We start from the raw sequence: 24,445 nt of genomic DNA, 5'->3' as shown, positions 1-24,445 counted from the left end.
ACATTGCTCCAGTTCAGTGGTTATATGACAGTTTATTTGAACATAACCTACATACAGCCTTAATTTCATTTTCTAAATCAAAATACTGCCAAATCCCTATAGATGCCTATTTTCAATAAATTGGCAGATAATTCTGAGCCTGTGGAGGGACCCTGTAAAAATGTCTACAGTACCTAAACCATTAATTCAATAGTTTTGTTTTGTCCCATCTTGAGTGCTTCTTTTCAAATACAATGTTTTGCCAAAAATGCAAACAGGCACATGAGGCAAACCCCAATGTAATTTTGTGTTATTTAGATTTGGCTACTTAAAGACAAGACGCGTGAAATCACGTTACTGAACATAAAATTCCATTTGTATGTCCAGTTCAGTTGCAAACTGGAGAGAGTTGGGCCACCAGTATTTTTATGCTGAAGGGGTACTGGTGTCTATGTCTGTTAAGGTCATATAGTTGTATAAGTCTCCTAAGAACATGCACATTTATACATCTCACCTTCAGGTTGCATGGGTGTATTGACGCCAAGAGGGTCCAATGTCTCTATGCTGGTTTCCATAGCAACAGGGGAGTTGCATCTCAGGGGATCTTTGGGGCTGAAATATTGACAAATAGAGAAGTTTCAGTATAATAAGCACTCTTTCAAATTTAAAGCCAGAGAAAGTCAAAAGCCATCAATGTTCTTTTTGCAAACTAAACCAGACGCTATCAGGATATCCCACCTGACAGGAGTGAAGTTGGAGAAATCAGCCCAGCCTGTTTCAGAGTTGGAGGTAGCAGGAGAGGCGCTCCATGCTGCTTCAGGTAGGACTTCTGACGAAGAGGAGGAAGAGGACATAGGAGAGGAAGCAGTGGGGTTGTTGGCGCTGGAGGCTGGAGCTGTGGATGTACCCGTGTCCATGGGGATGTCATCAAAGTTGGCTGTCCACACTGGCCCTGAACAGTAGTAATTAAGTAAAATATTAAAATCATATTTGCATCAGCAGGGACCTCTTATTGACACCACTAATACCTACTTGTGTGAGCTAACAGTCATTCCATAACTCTGCCATCAGCACTGTATGTAAAAACCTACACTGAAATTAAATATAGCGATAGCTCTTACACGAGGCCTATGTTTAGTAAAACTTGGACTAATCAGGAATACTTTGATCTAAATCATAGTCTAATTGGAATCATAAAACCAAGCCCTGGCAACAAACAAATTAACAACAATCTTAATGGGCCACTTGGCATTGTTCTGTGCTTGGAATGATGTATGGAAGTCTTGGACAAACCTGTATCAACTTCCATTCTGTCATCGGTGCTCGGGTTAGAAGCTTCAAATGGGTCTCTCTTCACATCCTCCTCCTCTGAGTCTGTGCTCTCTTCACTGTCTGTGCTGCCTGAACTCCTAAGATTGAAACACAAATATTAGGCAATATTTTTCACATATGTCTGTGTACAGTCTCTCTTTACACTGGTGTGTGTGATATATGTGGAGATGCATACAGCTCGGCTGTTTAAAGCAGATATTATAATGTGGATCGTGTGGCTGGCAGTCAAGAATTTTTCCAGTGTCATTCTGTCCTGATCGTTTTGTCAATCAACAGATTAGCCGATGACTATTCAATAATTAACTTCTGCTAACTTGATGTGGTTGTAAACTCTACTAAGTGAAATGAAAATTAAATTTTCATTTTGCTAGCTAAAGTTTAACAAATGTGATGACAAGGTTTTGACCTTTTCTTTGGCATTTTTAAGAGGAAATAAAAGTAACTGATCAAAATAATGACAAAACTTGCTGTCTGTTTCATCCGTAGTACATGTCATCTCACATTATTAGAAAATGGTGGAAATGCTTCATTATGTTTCATCAGACATTGCTCAAAGTGAAAACTGTATATATTCTAGACTCTGTACACAAACTGCAATATTTCAACCCCTTATTTGTTTTAATTTTGATGACAACAGCTTACAGCTCATGAAATCTTCCCCCACAATACAGAGTGAATTGCAGTTTGTTGCATACGGGGCTGCAAAGCTGCAGACCAGTCAGGGTGCCCATACCGACTAATTTGCACCGCTGAAAGACCAACAATGGGAACGCGAGTATCAGACCGGGACCACGGTGCAATGGAAAAAGGTGTCCTGGTCTGATGAATCATGTTTTCTTTTACATGGTTGGCTGGGTGAGTGTGCATCACTTATCTGGGGAACACATGGCCCCAGGATGTGCTATGGGAAGAAAGCAAGCCGGCACAGGCAGTGTGATTCTTTGGTTCTTTTTTTGATTCTTTCTCTGCTGGGAAACCTTAGGGCCTGCCATCCATGTGGATGTTACTTTGACACGTACCACCTACCTAAGCATTATTGCTGACCATGTTCACCCTTTCACAAAAATGGTATTCCCTGATGGATGTGGCCTCTTTCAGCAGCATAATGGGCCGTGCCACATGGCAAAAATGGTTCAGGAATGGTTGAGGAGCACAACAACCACTTTGAGGTGTTGACTTGCTCTCCAGATTCCCTACACCTCAATGCAACTGAGCATCTGTGGGATGTGCTGGACGAACAAGTCCAATCCATCGAGGCCCCACCTCAAAACTCACAGGACCTGAAGGATCTGCTGCTGACATCTTGGTGCCAGATACCACAGCACACCTTCAGGGGTCTAATGGTGTCCATGCCTCAACAAGTAATATGAGGGCTGTTTTGGCAGCAAAAAGGGGGACCAACACAACATTAGACAGGCGGTCATAATGTTGTGTCTGATCAGTGTGTGTGTACTGATCCTTTTCTACCATATTCTAATTATATGAGATGCACTTGTAAATTTGTAAAAATACTTTCAGTAAATAGACATTCTACACACAGAAAAGTAACACAGTGTGGCCGTATACGTTTTTCTTGATTGTTTCTCACAAGCTGAATGCAGACGCAAACAGACAAATGTATTTTGAAAAGCGGAAAGGTGAGGACTTGAAATTAAAGTATGAACAGAAAGGTAAGCCAGTGAAGTGATACAGGGTGCTTTTGTGTCTGCATGCGTGTTTAGCAGACCTGGGACGTCTCTGGGCCTCTGGTGCGAAGGTAACATCTTTTTGATCCCAGATATCCTCTTCATCTGAACCAGCATCTTCAAACTGTTGGATTTTCTCATTGCAGCGTGCTTCAAACAAAGCTATATTTGCCTGGAGAAAACATACAGACATATGCCAACTACTTAGAAACACACTATACTTGCAGTGTATGCAGGTTTAAGTTATGGTTGGATTATACACAAAATCCACTATACTGTGAAACAGACATTAACATGTGCATCACAGCAGAACGGCTTTACTGCAGGCATCATACAGTCCTCTCAGTGGGAATCAATTACATCATTACTACATTTGTTACTGGTATTTTACACTTTTTAAACCACTGGTAGAGTATTTAAGAAGAACCAGGGTTTGGTTTACATTTGTGCATTAAATTTTTTGCTCCAAGGCACAAGGCGATAGCACAGTTCAAACTTATCAAAACCAAATCCAGTTCTATTCATCTGTCATTCATTATTCATTTCACTTAGGGACAACTGTTTTCAAATTAACAGTAACATCAAGAAATACAAAACATGTCCTATTAATAACATTTCAATTAGCTTCATGAGAATTCTAATTTCTCCTTTCACTCTCTGACTACATATAAACTCAAGATCAATGATCAAAGTACTTACACTTTCATTTGTATTCAGTGAAAAATTGATGTCTGATATTCTATCAAAGGGAATACTGCAATGTTAAAGAGAACAGAGTTTAGTTCAGTTAAGGTCATTAGGCATCCACATATAAGGCAGCACACCAGCAGACAGGTTCTTGGGACAGAGCATCATGTTTATACCGCAAAATGAACTAAAACTTATTCTGGCACAGGCTAGATTCACTATAATATAAAGACAGCGCTGAAGAAGCAAATTTACTAATTGCCACTTGGGTTCTTCGTGTGCTTGTTTTATGTTGTAAACTGATCAAAGAAAAGCAAAGACACGCACATGGCCACTTTATATGCTGCGTAGTGGCAAAGCTTCATAAAATATAAATGTTTACCTAAAATAGTTCATTAATTATTTAAGTTTAACATTTAAGTCCAACATCTGGGGGAAATGTTTACCAACCATGCAGCAACTCATGACTGACACATGGCTTGTAATTACCCACAAATCCAAGCAGTTTCTGATGAATTTCCTATAAACTAGATGACTAATCTACCTTTTTAGGTCTACATGTAAATTCAGTTTTTAATCCACAATAACTGCACCTGATTTTAAATCTTTCTCCTGTTTAACAATACAGTTGTGCTCACAAGTTTACATACCCTGGCAGAATTTGGAAAATGTGCTCCATTCTTTAATGAAAACATGAATGATCAGAGCAAATACAATTGCATGAAAATAAATAGCTTTGTCTGAACACCAGCCCTAAATGAAAGAAAAATGTTTCCATTAACCCTTTACGCTTCAGTGCGTCGTAGGTGTACCGCCGGCGGTACACCTACTAATTTGCATAGGAATTTCAAGAATGTCCGACGGCTGCAAACCCGATTATATGAACACTACACGCCGATGGAAAGCTTAGATTCTCATGAATCCGCCGGTATAAACCACTTTCAGATGTGATTACCACAGCGGGTGAGAAAAACACATTTGTCCGACAAAAACAAATATCCATCCATCCGTTCTCTATACACGGCTTCAACGCACACAGCGCGACTCACATTTCCGGGTTCATTATTACACACAGAAAAAAGATTCCACAAAAAAACGGCCATAATCCAACCTTTTACATCCAGACAACACAAGCCAGTAAACTATTTTGTCCAAAACATGTCTTGAAGTCGGTATATAATCCACGAATCGGTCGTTTTCAAGGAAATGCACCTCGCGATGTGCGTCCAATATTCCCTGTATTTTTCATCATTTTTTAAATTTAAAAATAGAATATTAGCGATTTTTTGTACTGAAAACAGCTGGAATTGACTGAAGCTTAAAGGGTTAACATGTCAAAACTATGTCAAAACAGTTGAGAGGTCTTCACTTCACCCCATTATTATCTGTTTCACTTCAGTCTGTGGGTCCTCTCTGTTTGGTGCGTTCTCCCCATACAGTCAGGTCCATAAATATTTGGACATTGACACAATTTTCAGCATTTCTGCTCTGTACACCACCACAATGGATTTGAAATGAAACAATCAAGATGTGCTTTAAATGCAGGCTTTCAGTTACAATTTGAGGATATTTACATCCAAATCAGGTGAACTGTGTAGGAATTACCACATTTTAATAGGTGCCCACATCTTTTTAAGGGACAAAAATGTATTGAACAATAGGCTGCTCAGCTGATCCATGGCCATGTGAGAGTCATTTCTCCATTATTTCATTTACAAGGAGCACATAAAAGTTCTAGAGTTCATTAAAAGTGTGGCATTTGTGTTTGGACTCTGATGAGGCCAACTCTCAATATGAAGTGCAAAGAGCCGTCACTATCAATGAAGCAAGCCATCATTAGGCTATACAAAGACAAAAAATATGCAAACACATTCTTTTCATCAGATTCAGAACAATATCTGAGAAAATGGCAAACAATCCAGCCAAACAATGCTTTTACCACAAGGCTCCTCCAACAAGTGATTTTAGTGGCTGGACAACAGAAAGAAAAATTTACGTCCAGAGGACAAACGTGTAAAAAGGTTAACGTCAAACCCTGGGGATGCACACGAATGCACATGTATTTAGGCTTTCGGAAAGTCGAGTCCTCTCTGTACTGATCCGCTAATGCTATGTCGATACCTTCCAGCCATCTTGATGACACAAAAAGGTGGGCCAGCTGACAGACATCAGACTTATCTAGGACTGAAGTATTATCAGCTTTACCAGGCAATTCAGTGAATAAATGTCCTTTTCTTCCAATACCAGCACCAAATAGTACAATCTAGACCTGACAGAATGAAAGACAGACGACGACTGGCCTGTTTAATTTGTTGTTTTGCAAGGAAACATTCTCTCATTGAGGTGGGTACTGTCCATGCAATAAACACACCTGTTCAAAATGCTGACTAAATTCAGGTAGATCTTGTATTTCCTCTATCAGATAAAAGAAGTCCTCATGTGTGCTTTAGTGGAGTTGCTGGTGTACATTTATGGATCTTTACGGTATTTCATTTGAATAGGCCCTCCATACTTGTCATCTTCATAAATTCACAAATTAATACCTCATATATGGGGTATGCATTGTGCGTGTGTGAAAAATGTATTTTATCATACAATTAAAAGTTACAAAACACAATGTCAGAACTTCAGTTGATTTTGATGCTCGCGTTGTTTTTTTGCTCATTTTTACCTGTGCCATTTTTTTTTTTTTTTTGCATAGTCAAACAAATGCTCAGCCCAAGATTTGTGTAAACAAAAAGAAAAAAGAAAAAAAAAGATAGGGTCTACTTCCCTCCAGTTGATTAAAGTTAAATGAACATTTAAAATCACTGCGCTCTTAGCTACCCATTAAAGCCCACAACCACTAGAAATTACACACCCCAAACCAGCTCACCGTAAGGATGGAAAAAGAGACGGCACACGACAACACAAAAGTTGGACATGGCTGCTTCTTCTCAAGTCATATTTTGAATTTATTATGGCTGTCATACCAGACAGAAAACAAGGCATATATCAGCAGAATTGCCAATTGTTTCAATGTCACAGGAAATGATTCCTCTACTGGCATCATTTTATAATCACTGTTGGTTTTTTTTTCAAAATTAAACCTTCATTTTAAATTAAGGCTACTGACGAGCTAAAGAATAAAGAACATTTTTTTAGTTTTATGCTTATATGCAAATTTGCTACTATTTAGAGACCAGATGAACAAATGTGCCACACCAACTTTGTAATGTTTTCAGTGTCCTATCCCTTCAGTGTTATACAGTAATATTTAGACAGCAAATGTAGTCATGCAGGATGAGTACTCACTCCACAACATCGTCCTGATCAGCAAACTCTTCGTCATTGAAGCCGAACTGCTCAATAAAATTGGACGTCATTTGTTGCATCTGATAATCAGAAAAGGCCTGGCAAAACCCAGGACCAACGATAATGATATAGTCTTGGCTCTACACAAAGCTGGTCATTACTTGCAGTACAGAAAATTGAAAATGCATACTCTGTAGTCAAAACAAAGAGCTGTAACATGTTGGCTAGATCGGTTATAACACCCAAACATGCATTTACAGTGAGAAAGCAAAATCATTTTTTAACTTAAAATTTTCCTTTATGTAAAAGCTGACAGTTTAATTATAATTAAAGTAATTATAGCATCTTTAACACCATTAGTAGTTAAGTAAATTAATTCAAAAAATGGTAGCAATGTATTGGTGGTAGAGTAATTGTAACTGTGCAGGACCCATAGTCACTAAGTACCTATTTCAACTAAGGCATGTTCATACAGACGTGCAGCTTTTGGGTTTTAAGTACGTAAATAGATGAATGTAAATTGATATGTCTGGAGAACATGGGGACATTTTCCGTAACAGTCAATAAGGCGAAAAACGGCACTGTATAGAGTCTTTGTCTGCATAACCTCCACAAGAAAAGCTCACAAGGCAGAAGCTTCGGTCATAAAAAGGTCATTGCCTGTTTGTAGGTCTTTGTGGCTATGGGTCTGCTTAAGGTGCATGTATGTACATATGTCTGTGTTTAGGTCTTACTTGTTGAAGAGAGGAATCTTGGTGAAAGCCACTGTCTTTAAAGTCCACCTCATCATCACTGGAAGAATGGATGTGGTGTGTGTTCACCTGAGAAATCATTAATTTTTGTGAGAAAGTCTGGTGGACACCATCAGACTCACAGTTTCATCTCAAATCTAATGAGCCAACAAGCACACAAAAAAATGTCTTACAGTCTAAAAATTATATTGGATACTCAATATCTGAACTGAAATGAATATTCAGTTTGGCATCAGTGCTAAAGTTCATGGGGTTACTCACCAGGTCAACAGTGTTTCTTTTGTTTGTGTCAGCCAGCTGCCCAGAAATAAATGCTTCCCATTTTTCTCTGTCCTCTGCAGAGAGATCTGTGTCACACACAAAGAGTTCATGTATTCACAAGTGCTGTATCTTCATTAGAGTTGAGTATCAAATTGTATACTTTAAAGGATGCTGACCAAACAACCACTGAATATTATAAAATAAATTTCAGTAACCAAAAGCACATCTGGGTAAGACGGAAGATTATGCAACACAAAGACTGGGATGATGCTCTTGCAGCTTGTTTTAGCCCAACACAGTCAGGACAATGGCGAGATGAAAGTAGTGTTGATACCAGGTTTTCCCATGCAATGATATATCTGCGGTGGCCTGTCGCAATATGAAAACTGACTGACACGCATTGATTTTCTACTGCTTTACTACTAAAAAATGCTACTTTATTGAAGAGTTTCACCTCAGGCTTTCTCTCCAACAAACAGCCCATCCTCTCAGTGCGCACTCTTGAATCAAAGCTTGCACTTCCATCAGACATGATGTCACACGTCACTACTTATTTTCATGAATAGGATAAGCGGAGTTAAAAAACGCCACAGAAAGATTTCCATCCAGGTGTCACCAACATAAGATCTTCATAAATACCACAGCATAGGGTCAGTTGTTGACAATGTCAAACATGATCAGGCTAACTGACATCACACATAGGAGGAAAGCGTGATGAACACTTGGAGAAAGTGAGCCCTTACTAGAGATGAGCTGTTGTATCTGCGGTCCATTAGGGCCTTTGTCACAGTTATGAACTATAGAGTTGGCTATTCTCGTGAGGTGGCCCATGTAGCCTCGTCGCCGACCACCTTCTGCCCTAAAACACACACAAATCAATCGAATTGTAAGGGCATTGCATTATGAGTGACATAGAAAACTAAAGCTGAGCATTACGTTCAAGAATACTCACTGTTCTTTCTCATTGGAGCTCCAGGCATCTATGATTCTCTGTATAAACTGGCACTTCTGAAAAAGCTGGTGGAGAAAATACAAGCGTATTCAATACTACAAATTCAGACAGGCAACAATGTAGTGCATACTGCTGCTATGTCTATGTTGAGACACGAACACCAAAGCTGTGTTATTTAGAAGTCTTCATTAATTGCCAAGTCTGGTCCACAGCAGTTTGTAAGTCTCTCAAACCAGTACTTACAATATTTCTATGGCTGGGACTGCATAAAGAGCTTATGCCAGAGATCACGCTGATTACTTGTGGAAATTATTTGAGTATTTACTGGTAGAAATCAAACCATTACAATATCACTTTGTACTGGTTAAGCAGGAACACATACTGCTTACTTCATTTTACCATTTGTTACCAGCAGTATACAAAATCTGAATACAACCCTGTGCAAACTCCTTTAAATGTCATAATTCAAAATTGTTTTACCTCTCAATAACTATGCAATTTCAAGCTGACAAGTAGACGATTGCCTCTTCTGAATAATCCAAAACACACACTTTAGAAAGACTATATTGAGAATACAGGTCCCAAAAGAGACTTAGTGCAACAAAGGTGAATTCACCTTTGATCACATAAGCTAGAAACCCGGTGATCATTGCAAAGGATGACCACTGGGAGACAAGTGACTAGCTAAAAATCAGTCAACGCACAGTTGCACCAGTCATCAGAAGGTATAAAACAAACCACAATGCCACTAGAAAAGAAGAAGACTGAGTACCAGGAGAAAATTTCTTGGTTAAAAGATAAATTTGTCCAGCTAAGATGGGGCCCAGCACATTTGGTGTGAATCTGGTCAGAGCAACCACAGTCAATGACAATAAAATATGGAGATAGGAGTGTAATGATACAGGGCTGCATGACTCCAAAAGCTGTTGGGGAAATGACATTTAAAGGCACCATAAATGCTTGTGGATATACCAAAACATTGTCTGACAAGATCATGATCAGTTCTCTTAGAAGCTTGGCAGAAGAGGAAATCCAAAGCACAGCCCAAAAAAACAAAAAAAATCACAAGAGTTTCTAAAGTCATAAGGAAATAAAATGAAATTAATACTTGAGTGATTTTAATTAAATTCATGTTTAGGGTATTTACAGAGGGAAGAGAAAGTCATAGAAACACAACTCTTCTCATATAGAACAGTGGAGAAGAAACAGCCTCAATAATGGCTAAACATCTCTTCATATGCATCGGTACGCTCCATGCCAAGAAATAAATAAAAGTGGGCATACTGGGAGGATAAAAAAGAAAGAAAAGGAAATAAAAAGATTTTAATCTCAGTGATGAAAGGGAGTTTGACTTTTGTTACACTGAGTAACTACTATGGGGCCCACTTAACTCATTTGCTGCCAGCTGTTTTCAGAGCAAAGAGCCCCATACTGCCAGAGTTTTTAAGAATTTTGACAGACTTTTCAAGATCTACAGAATATCAAGTTTTAAGACTACATAAACATTGAAACTATCGAAAAAAAGGGTAGATTCTCTTCTTTCATCAGGAAAAAAAAGTTTGTTTCTCGCATTTTCGGTTGTAAAGTTATCGGTAGCAGAACATAGGGTCGTTTCAGCAAAAACACCTGTTTTTGACCAAAAAACAAAGATAACGAGCTTTTTGTGCAGAGAGGCACATCAATCAGAGCAGTCACTTTGATGCCAATATTTTTTGGTTTTGAAACAACAAAAACAACTCAGAAAAAGCATTTTGAGGTCAACTTTTTAACTTTTTTAACTTCTTTTACAAACAAACAACACAAGTTAACATCTTGGTTCAGAACAATACATCTTACAAAATATAAATCTATTTTTAGGTGTGTGTGTGTGTGTATGTGTGCTCGCTCTAAACTCATCTGACTCCGCTTCGTCAGATGAGCTCAAGAGAGCAGTGGTGGCGACGAAACCGAAACCGAAACCGAAACCGAAACCTAGCGCGGCTTTGATCGCCAGCGGCTGTTGGCAACGGCACTTTTTGCTGTTGCCCCACCCTGGCCACTGTCTTTGTCATTCTTTTGGCCCACCGCAACACTCTCACGTTCCAAAACTCCACGATTTTCACAAACAAGCTCCAACAGACTATCCTGCAGCCCCCCCCAGTCAAAAAACATGATTGACGTCTATAGAAGCGAACGTTTGGATTTTAATTGACGTCTATAGACGTCAATGGCAGCGAATGAGTTAATAGTAAATCTAAACTCTTCAAAGATTATTGAGATATGGATGATACAGTGGTGGCTCAATGGTTGAAGCTGTGGACTACTGATCAGAAGGTCAAAGGTTCAAACTGCAGTGCTACCAAGCTGCCATTATTGGGCCCTTGAGCGAGGCCCTTAACCTTTCCTGCTTGAGGGGTGCCTTATCTGTCATGACAAACAATGTCCCAACACGGATATGCGAAAAGAGAAAGGCAGTTCTCTAATGTATTTGTAACAAATAAAGGCTTTGTATTCTTATTCTATTGCACAGTGGTGTACACACTTCTGTTTTCTACTGTATGTAATGGCAGCTTTAGTTTGCAGAATTACTACAGTTGCAGGGGTAAGTGTTTGTGTAGAAACAAATCAATGACATCAAATCAAACTGACGCATTTTGGGCACTGATGCAAGTTTGTTTTCCCCACTTGTATTCTGGTCTTACATGTTTGATGAGGATGCTCTCCCGTGCATGTTCCTGCTCTGTGTCGGGCTGGATGTCTGTGGGGGCAGGGGGCATCGCCAGAATCATGGCTGTGCAGATTTCCACCTGAATGTGGAGGAAGTTGTTCCAGATGTATTTGAAATACATATCCTGTAGAGACAAAGAGTTACAGAAGAAATGAATTTGTAAATAGTTTGAATAGTGTAATACATAACATTAGATGTGGTGCTCTGTATACTGCAGAAAAAGAAACGATTCTTGTTCTACTAGTTTGTTCTAGTTCTTCCTCCTTTCAGTTCAAGCAACAGTTTACTCAGTTCCCCTCAATATCTGTGGTCAAGCTCAAGGTTTAATGTTGAAATATCTTTACATAATAGTGTCAGGAATCTGACCTTATCAGAACGATGATGGTGCGATAACTGAAAATTGTTAAAAAAAACAAAAACAAAACTGCTTTGTGCCAAAGGGCCATAAATGTATAATTTTATTCACAAAGGCGTTCTTGCAGAGGTGGCAAATTTTAAAGACTTGTGAGATTAAAAAGAAGACTGCAGTACATTTTATGGTCTTAAAGTCTCAATACACATTTTAAGACCTTATAAGGATCTGCAGATACCCTTCAATAGAGAGTAGTGTGGTAGACACGTAAAGGGACAAAAACATTCGGTGAGTGTCCACAAACAAACAAAAGTACAGATAATACTCACTAGTATGACTCCCAGCGTGTTGAGGTTAATGAGTTCTGTGTTGATGCTCTGTGTGTTGCTCTGCAGTAGACTGGCCACAAGTCTGACCACATTGAGCCTGGTATTACCCACTGGTGGATCCAGCACGCCCCATGTTGTCTTCATCACATTTTTCTGATGGGGGAGAGCAGACACTGTTCAGCATATACAAAACTATCGTGTGTCAATACCAATTAGTAAATGCATCCAACTTTTAAATACATGAAAATGGATTAGACTGAAACTTTCAAATGGGTTCATGCAGACTGTAACGTTGTAACTTTAATCAACAATTTGCTTGTAAAAACAGCCCACAACTGTCAGTCTGGTTTTCACCTTTGGGGGTTCCAGTAGCAGCTGGTGAAAATCTTTAAGTCGGGGTCTTACAGCCTCCAGGATGCTGTGGTTGACTGAGAATGAAGGGTGGGACATCCCAGGGGCGCACTCCATATGGCCTTCAAACCTACAGAACACAAAGACATAATCTCCTGAACTAATTCACCAAACACAATGCAGTAGTGTCAAGTTTATTTTAGATCATCTCTACGCTCACACACTGACAAAAGAACTATGGGGCAGAAATCCGAGCTTGATGCATAGACCGACACCATGTTTTCCGTAAATTGCCTTTCAAGCATGAGGAATATTTATGATAACTGCTGAGCTTACGTACTTTTAACAATTTAATTTAAACAATGTTTTCCAGCATGAAGTTTAACTTGTAAGTTGAACAAAATGGTTTCCAGTTTGTTTGATCATCTAACTGATAACCTCTCTGTCAGACTTCCTGCCTCAGATCTTGGCAGAAGCCATGTTTCCATTTAAATGTCAAGCTAATTTTAAGCAGAATTTTAAAATATGAATTAGGCTTGTTTTCATTAATTACTCAGGAGCAAATTAACTAGCTAACTGTTAAGTATCGTAAGAAGATGATGCCATAGGCTACGTCATGCATAGCTGCAACAAGCACAGTAGCAGAGCCCAAAACAAAATCAGCAATTTACCAACCACTAAAAAACATCTTGACGACAAAACAAACACAACTTGGCCATGGAGAGGTTGTCAGGTATCGTTTTCAGTCAGAAAAGTTGCAATAACTATTTAATATCAACTGGAGTTGGGCATGTACACTGCTTGTCCAAAAAAGACACCACCTAGATTTAACTGAGCAAATAGGTAATTGGATAATTACTGCATGGATGAATATGTTTCAGCTGCAACAACTTATTAAACCCCAGCTGATGCAGTGAGGAGCTTCTCATTTACTAAACAACCATGTCAAAAGACATATTCTGTAGTCATGGAAAGGATGTTAATCTGTCTCAGACAGGTCAAATTATAATAAAAGTACAACGAAGAGAACAACTAAAGAAGTGTCTGAAACTACTAAAATCAGGTTAAGAACCATCCAAGAAATTATTAAAAACTGGAAGGACAGTGGGGAACCACCATATTCCAGAAAAATTATTGGTCAGAAAAAAATCCTGAAAAATCCTAAAATGATTTCTCAGTCTTTCTAAAGAACCTTTTCTTTTAAGCATTTTCCATCAAGTTAATTATGTGCTGGATATAAATGTTGATATGAAAACATCAAGAAGCAGAGGACAGGACTTACGCTGGTCTCCTTGTCTCAAACAAGGTGAGTAAGATCTGGATAACACTGACAATTGCAGATTCATTCTTCTCCTTGTCAAAGATATTAGAAAGCAGCTGCTCCACCGTCTCCTGCCTAAGGAGATAAACAGAGTTGAAGGTAAAGGAAAAGCAGGCTTCAACAACGAAAAAATGACAGTCCTGGATACGTGGGACATAAGCAAAAATGGCGAGCAAACAAAAGTGTACCGACTGATCTGCATCAAAATCACAAATACACCAACTGGAACCTAACAAATTTAAAATGTTGATAATGGACTGAAAATCAATTCATTTCCATTCATAACTTAATGTAACAAAAATATATGAACCAATGAGGCAGAAGACAAACAACATGCATATTCAAAACTGTGACCCTGCACTAAGTGGTGGACAGATGAACATACGTTCAAAAATGTACCACTGACTACTTTATCTATTCCTGAAACAATGTGAGCTGATTTTACCTGAAACATTCAGCGCACCTGGTTAAAAACTATTGTATCACAGCAGATTTCTTTCCTCCATACAATACTGACTAGATGACTCAATGTAAATAAACAACTGCATACTTTTCAAGTGTGGCCAGAAGTGGGTCAGGCTCTGAGCAGCCCTGGACCTGGAACATCTGGTCCCTGCTCAGTCTGATGATCTCACACAACGACTGGGAGGCATTGGAGTGTCGCTGTGTCAAACAAATAAACCCAAAACAAACAAACAAAACAGAAAAAGGGAGAAGTAATGAAATAAGCCGTACAGCTTGAGTCACACTTGCTTAAAATTAGACATATTCAATAATCACTGAAAATATATTAAAAAAAAAAACATTTCTATTCATCTTCATGTAGATTACAATGCTCCACACTGCGACCATTTTTCGAGTGTGTGCCAAGTTAAGATTACATGTGGTCACGTTTGTGCGGGTTTTCAGGCTGATTTGGAGTCCCTCTGGCCATCACATTCAGCTACTGTGTTAGATGTTGCTGAAAATGGTACCTTCCCTTCTTCTTTTGCTCAGTCTCTTATCACCTAACGTGTGAAACTATCCATTTAAATGTTACTGTGTTCCAAAGAGGAAACAATTGACAGCAGATTTTTTTTTTTTGAAGTTAAAAATTGTGGGGAGAGAGAAGTCCGACTCAGACACACCTAATGATAAAGAGGGAAGGTGCAGACAGGGAGACCTCGGCTGAGTTAGGCAAACAGAAAAAGGAGCCCAATACTCTTAGTCAAGATGGCTACAGCAGCGTTCAGGCAGAAAAGCGAAACTAATATTAACGACAATCACAATTTTGGCTCCCGAGAATTCCATGAATGTGACCAACTGCAGTATCGACATTCAAAATGTTGTCCGTTCGTATAAAAGCCTGCCTAAAGAAATCTGTCCATATAGATAAAAATTCATTTAAACTGACCAAATTAACTCTTTTCCAACAAATGTTTGGAATCACAGCTGTCTGAATGAGCTGTACCCACCACCACAGCCTGCACGGAGCGTTTAGGGAACACTGGTAAATAGTAGTAGTAGATGTGCAGCAGGTGAGGAGTTTAGTCTTTCCAGTTTATGGGACTGATATCAGAAAACGAGTAGTGACAAAATTGATGTTTTTTTTTAAAATAAAAGTATTCTACAAATTTCAATTCTTAATCACTGACAATCTTTACATCAATGCAAATGGGGGTGTTTGCACCAGTGTTAAAGAAAAAGTTAGTCTGGAGCCCTGATATCAAAAAGATTTGTTAATCAGGTGAACTGATCCTTATAAGTATCAGGGGAACACAAATCCTCAATTAACTATTTCTATAACATATCCATTGCACAAAAGGGCTACCTAAAAACAAACACATGTCCATTGCCTGCATGTGGGTTTAATATCAGGATGACCAGTGGTTAAAAAACAGAAAGCTGTGGCTAAAACTCACATCTTCATCTTGAGAAGACTGTACCATGTCCACTAGTCTTTGAATCACCTTCTCCTCGTTCAGCCACTAAAAGAAGAGAACAGAGATGGTCAGGATAGCATAAAATATCAGAAGGAAAATGAAAACACCAATGCATAGCCATCTTTAGTGCAGCAAGTGGGGGAATTCTGTGTATGAAACAACACAGCAAGTCCATGTCCCACTTTAAATATATTTAAAAAGACAATAAGGTGGACAGCTTAGAAAGGGTCTCCACAACCTGCTTGGTTTGTTATAGCAGAAGGAATAATTTACACATCAGAACAATTAAAAATAGGGTGAAATATATTTTTGGCAGAAAACCGTAATAGCAGTTTTCCTGAACAAATTTTAAAGGAACTATGTCAGATGACAATCAGTAAAATTTCTTTTGTCGTTTGCTCTTGCAGGCTGCGAGGGTCCAGTGTATACTGCATGACAAGTTAACAGATGGGGGCGATCATTGCAAAGCTGAGAAAACGTTGTGGCGCTACCCACATTAAGAACGTCTTGTCGTAGTTGCTGTGGTTCGATGCAGGTGAGCATCCTGAGCAGCAGGTCCATGATGGCAGAGGTCCCGATGTGTTTGATCATCAAATCTACAAAGTCCTCCTGCTTCCGTAGAAAATCCACTATCTGTAAACACAGTCAATACACACGATGATATCAGTCCATCAGGATAAATTGCTGTGTTTCCTATCACACATTTTTAGAGCATGTGACTATCATACATTATGATATTGTTGCTGGAAAAACCACTTCAAGTAACTTGTGTCCTACTCACAAAGCACCCTCCCCTCAGGCTTACCTGTTCAGGCTTGCGTCCGATAAGAATAGACAGAACCTTGGAGAAGAAGCTGGCTAGGAGCGGGTTCAGTGGCGGCTCATTCTGGAGGAAGCCATATAGTTTCATCAGCAGTTTTTCATCTTCTCCCAGTCTATCATTGATCTGGCTCACATCTGATGTAAGCAGCTCACATGATATGTTGGGATACCTGCAAAGAACAGCAGCCGTTAATTACATTTTTTCAACAGTTGTAATCATGTGATACAACATATAAGCACAAGCTTGTGAAGTTGTTAAGATAAGTTTACATAAACTCGTAAAAACCATTATCTCATGGAAGTCTTAAGTTTTCAGTGACTCCTATTCCAATGATGGTATCTTTGTAACATGTGCTTTGTCATAAAAAACAATCACAAATTTATTATTTTTCTTAAAACAGATATAGAACTTCTGGAAAAATTACCAAACCTGCTGAGTCAAAGAAATACATGAAGCATTACCAATATTCAGTTAAATGTGAATTAGCCATTTTCATCTCAACTCGGTGCTTCTGGTAGCCATCCACAAGCTTCTGCTTGCATCTTCAACCACTCATCTTAACTGAAAAGCTCTAAACTTGTCGCTCTGGTTCATTCTCCACTAGTTGTTTGGTAAAGCACAATGGCTGTCTATGGGAAGAACTGCACAAATGTGGCAAAGCAAATTAAAAATGGCTGTCTTCTTGTAAGGCTTATGGTATGGCTCCAAGACATCTGGACATGATATTTGTGCCTACCAACTACTCATGCACAAGACCCATAAAACATATAATTTTTTGGTCATTTTTGATGCATGTGCCAAGTTCAACGACTTTTTCGGCACTTTTACAGTTTAAAAGTGTGCTTAACATATAAGAATAATACTTTGCAAATACAATATGGCTTTTGCACCACTTGGCACTTAGGTCCTAATAATTCTATCAGACACAAGAGGGCATCACACCACTCTGTTCTTGGGCCTTATCAAACGAGGTACTTCATTTTGTTCACCTTTAGCACCATTTTCTCTTACTTGTATTTAACCTTCTCCTCAACATCAGTACTGGGTTCCTGTGTGATGAAGGTGACCAGGTCTTCCATGCACTGTGGTCTGAGCAGGAAGTCAACCAGTTTGTGGTTCTGGGCCTTGCACTCCTGCAGGACATCGTCCTCGTCCATTACCTCTGTAAGCGTCACATCCTCCTTCTCTAGCAGTGTGTCAATGTGGGATGTGGTGTGGAGGTCAAATTTCCAAAACATTGTGGTTCTAACAAATATATAAAAAAATTATGTCACAAAGCCAATAAAATACATTTTGTGCAAATGCAACAAGTATGTATCATTACAATAAACACAAAATGAGATCCTCAACCAGACATGATCAGAATTTAAGACTAATTTGAGGGATCACTTAACAGGTTTTTCTTCTGCCTACCAGTGAGTATGTTGGAGTCCAGACGGAGCTCAGGTTACAAAGAGGTGTGCTCTAGTCTTTGGGAGTTGTGGCCCATTCCAGGCTAGCCAGATGGACGGGCAGGTAGGCAGACAGCGGTGATGGACAGACTGACAAAAAGCACACATACAGCAGTTCAGCAGCACATACTTGTGATAAAAACACAGAACCAGGTGGAGACACGGTTTTCTAGAGACATTCCACTGATTTTCATGTGGATATTTTAGTAACTTAGATTATTACTTGAATAGAAAAAAAGAAACAAATCATTTACACACTCATACTAGTAGAGAATAGTAACAGTTTTCTGCTTATACTGTCCTACAATGCACAGTATTCCTCAAAATGTAAAGATGCATTTTCTTCACATGCAAATTGGCCACATGCAGCCTTCTCATCTGTTGGAATGTCCTAAGAGACAGCAAGAGGCAAACTTTGTGGCACTTCACAAGCAGCATAGAGTGAAAAAAAATGTATATCTTTATTTACACATTTACATTTTAAAAATCTGTCCTCACAAGTGTTCACTACCAAAGAAAAATTATGACATGTACCTGAACAACCATGTTCAGTGTCTGTTAATAATCAGTAAATACTAAAACAATCTTTTTTTTTTTTTTTTTACTTTCTTTAATCGACACTACATAAAAAAAAAATCATCAATGTCAAGAAGTTGACCATTACTCCACCTTAATTTGTTCACTTTCTCAGGAGGTACTAAGATATACCAGGCACTTTGTATTATGAGTTATAAAAGATTCACTTGACTGTAAACTAAGTAATATTCAGGTGGATGAATGAACTAATGATCATTTTCATGGAAAAGTGTTTATAAGCTGCAGCATCTATGGACTTACACAATCCAGCCCCTCATCAAAATTCCCTGTGAGGCTGTTAATTGGAAGCTCTCTTTATATTTAGACAATGTATATTTAAAAAGTAATACTATCTGGGCCCCTTCCAGACATGGGAGGTGGAACACTTCTGGGTTCATCGATCAGTTAAAGTGACAGCATTCGGTCATTCAAGCCCCATTTTTAGACACGTCACTTTTCCAATGTTTCTCACGGCTGCAATCAGATAAACCCACCACACTGCCAGAGAGCGCTGCCATATGCACACATTTGTCATTCATGCAAGGCTAGTCAATCCACCAAATGATGTGTCATGCAAAATATGGCAATAAACGACTAAAACTAAACTGATAGCAGCTGATTAAAGTGTTCAAATTACAAAAGCGCAAAGTCTATTTCTGACTACTTTGACAAAACATTAAACTACGGCTCATAAACTGTGATTCTGCGTGACAGGTCACCTGTCTGAGGTGAAGAAAAGTTCAGTGTCACCTGCTGTTAGATCCTGATCGGCTCTTTCTCCAAGTTGGGATAATCTCTGTAGTTAAATCTAATTAATGAAGTTACTGCTGTTTTTCTGGGTGTAATGCTCACAGCTCTGTCTCTTGGATCCTACCACATTCTCATGATGCAGGTTTACAATAAACTATAAAGAAATAGTCCTAAACAGCTGGAAATTGAACTGTCATTCTGTGTGTGGCCTGTCTGATGTGAAGTATGAAGTAGACATGTAGGCTGACACAGTGTGACCTGCCAAAGGATCCTGGCGTGGACTGATCCGCTCTACATGCTCTCTTGGGGATAATTTATAAGAATTTAAAGGGTTGCTGTTACTCTGTGTGCAACTTTCTCTCTTTTTGGAGACACATACATGGATCCTGCTGCTGTCTGAGGCTGCAAGTATATAAAGTCAGTGCCAATATTTTCAAACAGCTGGAAGAAAAACTTCAGCTCCTTGTAACATCTTTTGGGGAAAAACACTCAGATTGCATTCATTATTGGTGAGTATCGGAATTCTTTAAGCAGTCAGTGTCTGTTTTCATTGCAGTGATGACTTATTATTATGGACATTTCATTTTGTTGCTTAATAGATTTGGAATTGTAGTGCAAAGTGCATGCAAAAGGTTTGTTGTGATTTTGACACTGAAATGTGGAAAAATCCTTCCTTAAATCACTTCACACAACTCATGCTGCTACTGCTGCTTTTGTGTGTGTATCCATCACAGTGATGGTTCAGTTCAGACTTGTGCCATGTTGAAAGTGATAGAAAAAAAGAATTTTTTTTTTTATTTACAGATGACCAACCAGAGAGAGCATTCTCACATGCAGCGTACCCATTTAGATGCCCTCAGATTAACGGAACAGAGTGCATGTGTGAAAGGGGTGTAACTTGGTGGTCCTTGAAAGAAACTGATTTTTGAATGAACATGTTGTCAATGAACTGAACTATTAATGTATTTTTTTAACAATGAAAAGATGATTCAGATCGTCTGTGACACTACAGTCCCAAATCTCTGATGACAACAATGCAGACAAGGCATTAGCAGGTCATTTTGCATTGCAAAAAAAAAAAAAAGCAGACTGACGGTCTGTGACAGAAATGACTCATTCAGTTTACATGGCTGAGACTGCAAATAGGAGCAAAATTGTATGTACTGTTCTGACTGTGGACTCCACATTTGCAGACTCAATCGCAACCTTAAAACAAAAACCACTCAGAAAGCACACAAGCATGAGGCATAAACCAGGGCTGTCATGTATGTCTACCTCATGCTCTCACGCTACTCAAACAAATTTTATGCCAAATAAGAGGAAGCCTCTAACCCTCTCCTCAATGAAAAAGTTATGTATATTGAACAGTCTGAACATACATTTTTAAATATTATAGCACCACTAAGTCCATCAATATCACCACTAGCGATAAAGACACAGTCACTCAGTCTTAAACTGACAAACACAGACCTCCCCAAAGTCATAAAACAATTTTCATGGTTGTTGATTTTTTTCCCTCAATCTTTGTACTACAATTGCACATTTATTACAGATTGAAATGCCTGTGAAAATACAATTTTACTGAAAAGTAGACAGAGTGTAAAGCATGAATGAGACTCATCAATGTATCAATAAATGCAATTTAGATTTTAATGCAACAGTCAGCAGGAGTTGAAGTTTAGTTTTTTGCTGCTAGCTGTTTGTTAGTCTTTCCTCTCAGTTCATTACATACGTACAGCTTCAGGCAGCAACATGAGCCAAGAGTGTCTCCAATTATGCATCAGGCTACACAATGGTAATGTCAATATATACTTAGTTACTTGTAAATTATCATCCATATAGAGACAGGATTGATAGATCAGAATACAATGGTAAATGATGCTGTGTATTTTTCTTCACTTAAGCCAGGTCACATGTCAGTAGGTATAGGTACTGACTGTTAGACTGTAACTGCTACACTTTCGAATACTTTTCACTGATCCAGTACTTTCTTATGTTCTTATTGGGTCTTTTGTTATTTTTTCAATAGAATAAACAGTCATTGCTGTATTTTCAATCTCTGTAAAAATTCTTCTTTTCCATTTTTAAGTAAAGATTTGTTTGCAGTGCTTTCCAAAGACAGCATTTTTACTGCGTGGAAATAAAAGTTTACTTAAGACAAAGGTTTTGAGTGTTTTCTTCCACTAGTGTCAATACCAGTATTCGGTTAAAGAAAGGATGAAAATGAAGCAACATAGAGTTTGCCCCCAAATCAGTAAATCCCCCCCCCATATGCTCTGAAAATGTACTTCTGAGTATGTATGTAGTTCAGATGGTGCAATGAAACAATCATGTGCCTAATGGTAATTTAAAATCATATAAACATTTTTAATCCCATGTTTGTATAATTTAGTCACTACTGTGTGATGGCTCTAGGATGTCAGCATGCATTACACATCTGAAGCAATCAGAGATGAACTACCAGATACAAAGTCAAAAGTTGTACATTTCTACATGTGTATTTGAAGAACTCTGCTGGATGTTTTCACAGATTGATTCTGTTTTTGCCCTAATGTGCACAAGACTTGCTGCACGTGTCACACTGAGCAATATGAACATTAGACTTTAATGAGCTCTAACCCCACTTTGGAACATTTACTTCTTTCTACCTTTTACACTAAGAGCAGGGTCTGTGTGTGTGCTGCAGCATGTGAAAGCAAGCACACTGATGCTGTTTTACTATGACTGCTAAATGGGGTCAAAATGGCAATCTGTCTCTGGCCTTTAACTTCCCATTCCACCAACATCATTTATACTACATTCCCATCAATGAATATAAACTGCCTTTTCTTGTCTCCAGTTTGTTTCGGAATTCACATTTTAAAATTTATGTTGATACTTATTTTATGTACTCAATTTAAAAAAATCATTTAATATTGACTGAGTGACTAAAAACACATTTCTTCTGTAATAGGAAACACAAACCACATAATTTCTAATGCTTTGTGCAGGCTTTAAACAGATTTCTGTCAATTATTTTTCTCGTTTACATGTAAACACAGACTTCCTGTGGACAGCATATGCAGCATATTTACAAGCACGAAAGTGCAAGTAAACCGCATTCCTATTTAAATTCAAAAGAGTGAGTTGGCTCAAGACGAGCCTTAATAAGCTCTCTAATTACAGTGAAAGATTATGCTAAAACCTAAAACCATAATACCTTGGCAAAACAAACCTTTCTCAAGTCGTAAAAGACTAAAACTTTAAAATAGTGTCGAAGTGGATCCTCTAATACATTTTTTCAAATCACAGAAGCGAAATAAAGTCAATCGAAATGCTAACTCTACTGACGGCCCATGTAATATTGCCTGTTAATTTCCATACCTACTCAAGTGAAGTGATAAGAGCATTTTAATTAGAACTGCTACAAAGTATTGACCTAGAATCATGTCCTTAACTCAATTTCCAACTCTGAGCCAACAGACTGAGTAAAAACCAGACGCTGTTTTGTCTCTACACGCAGTGGTAACCGCAAATTATCATCATTATGGGCCATTTTCCAGCTAGCCACCATTCGCGAGCAAAGTGAACATTCCTAAAATAGGATAGCCACGTTAGGTACAGTTATTGAAACAACGACGAAACATGATTTCGTACTTCACGCCATTACCTGCCTTGCACAAGATGACGCTGACTAACGTTTGTAGTAACGCCAGACCATTTACTTACAAGGGCCCAAAACACACTAATGCTAACGCAACAGAAACACACCGGCTCAGGCAAACAGGCTAACGTCACTAGCCATTGTTGGCTAAGGTGCTCTCCTGAAATAAACATTAAACTACTGTTAATGGCAACGTCCTATTGGCAGATATTAAAGAGCAATAGGGCTAACATTACCTGACTGAAAAGTAGGGCCATAAAATGACTATATGTCTCTGCGGTATCTGATAACACTTGAGCTGCTATGTTAACGTTACCCCTGTTTTAGCTAAAGACACACTAGGAGTGTCTGACAGTGTAGCGTTAAGATGGCCAAGTATGCTACGTGCTAGCCAGCTAACGTTAGCCGGCTATTTAAGACTGCTGGCTAATCGTCTCTTCAGCACCAAGTGCATGGGCTAGCAAGTGTACCTACCGGTAGACAACGGCAAACGGCGAGTCACCAGCATGTAGCTTATCTCGCCATCAGCTCCGGGCCTTAACAATAGGAACACGGAGATAACACGAAATCCCGGTAAAGAAAATGAAGCGTTTAAAACTGATCCTGACAGGCGCGAAAAGGTAGATCATCGGAGTGCACTTTTCAAGATGGCGGTTCCGTCAACTTCAGCGACCCCTTCCCCCACTGCATCTGCAACATTTGTCACTCAAACTGTTACTGAAAAACTATTGGTTGTAATTCCATCGCTCAAACCAGGCCGTTACATTTCATTGGCTACAGAGTGTGTTTCTTGCAGGCTCCATTTAATCGGGGTATGTGCATTCTGTGTCCCGGAAAAACGGAGTTTACATGGTTTAAACTAAGTATCTGGAACACTTAAGCTCGTGACGAGACAGACGAAGTGAAATATGTGTTTAACTGTATTTCATCTGTTAAATAGTCATATATAGGGGGAAATAGACTTATCTAAAGCACTGACCCCGCCCGGTTGTTGGCTTTGCATTTTAAATCGAACATACTTGCACAGTTCAAGCAGGCCTATGGGTCGCTGAGAAACGCCCAATTTAGTAAAGACTAGACTTCGATAGATAGATAGATAGATAGATAGATAGATAGATAGATAGATAGATAGATAGATAGATAGATAGATAGATAGATATGAGTCTCAACTATTACAGAGCTGGCGGTTACAGAGCTGGCGGTATGTGACATTAAAGTGGTTACAATAAGAAAGGTGAATACATTTATGATACTGGCACGGTAATGGTCAATTATTAT

The 24,445-nt window shown here is 38.8% G+C and overlaps 1 protein-coding gene across 6 annotated transcripts in view; it reads right to left on the bottom strand.

Annotated features, from left to right (window-relative positions):
- The window catches only part of ppp6r3 (protein phosphatase 6, regulatory subunit 3), a 33,965-nt gene extending 10,110 nt beyond the window's left edge, over window positions 1-23,855 (bottom strand). For 4 of the 6 annotated variants that reach the window (XM_022198615.2, XM_022198616.2, XM_022198617.2 and 1 more), the window contains exons 1-21: window positions 23,642-23,855; window positions 18,161-18,288; window positions 17,759-17,992; window positions 16,730-16,916; window positions 16,420-16,557; window positions 15,904-15,969; window positions 14,553-14,665; window positions 13,964-14,077; window positions 12,685-12,811; window positions 12,331-12,483; window positions 11,624-11,773; window positions 8,943-9,007; window positions 8,734-8,849; window positions 7,991-8,076; window positions 7,712-7,798; window positions 6,978-7,075; window positions 3,696-3,750; window positions 3,038-3,168; window positions 1,273-1,388; window positions 718-931; window positions 494-591 (exon numbers count right to left, since the gene is read on the bottom strand). In XM_022198615.2, the coding sequence (XP_022054307.2) occupies window positions 494-591; window positions 718-931; window positions 1,273-1,388; window positions 3,038-3,168; window positions 3,696-3,750; window positions 6,978-7,075; window positions 7,712-7,798; window positions 7,991-8,076; window positions 8,734-8,849; window positions 8,943-9,007; window positions 11,624-11,773; window positions 12,331-12,483; window positions 12,685-12,811; window positions 13,964-14,077; window positions 14,553-14,665; window positions 15,904-15,969; window positions 16,420-16,557; window positions 16,730-16,916; window positions 17,759-17,985 (2,341 nt within the window). In that variant the 5' untranslated portion in view covers window positions 17,986-17,992; window positions 18,161-18,288; window positions 23,642-23,855. The remainder of the gene's footprint in view (window positions 1-493; window positions 592-717; window positions 932-1,272; window positions 1,389-3,037; window positions 3,169-3,695; window positions 3,751-6,977; window positions 7,076-7,711; window positions 7,799-7,990; window positions 8,077-8,733; window positions 8,850-8,942; window positions 9,008-11,623; window positions 11,774-12,330; window positions 12,484-12,684; window positions 12,812-13,963; window positions 14,078-14,552; window positions 14,666-15,903; window positions 15,970-16,419; window positions 16,558-16,729; window positions 16,917-17,758; window positions 17,993-18,160; window positions 18,289-23,641) is intronic. The other 2 variants (XM_022198618.2, XM_022198619.2) reach the window with 1 other exon arrangement.
- Window positions 23,856-24,445: the final 590 nt, after the last annotated feature.

Source organism: Acanthochromis polyacanthus, chromosome 8 (genome assembly GCF_021347895.1).
Source record: "Acanthochromis polyacanthus isolate Apoly-LR-REF ecotype Palm Island chromosome 8, KAUST_Apoly_ChrSc, whole genome shotgun sequence".
NCBI classification, from domain to species: domain Eukaryota; kingdom Metazoa; phylum Chordata; class Actinopteri; family Pomacentridae; genus Acanthochromis; species Acanthochromis polyacanthus.
Note: the sequence above shows the minus strand (reverse complement) of the source record. Positions and strands in the feature narration are given on the sequence as shown.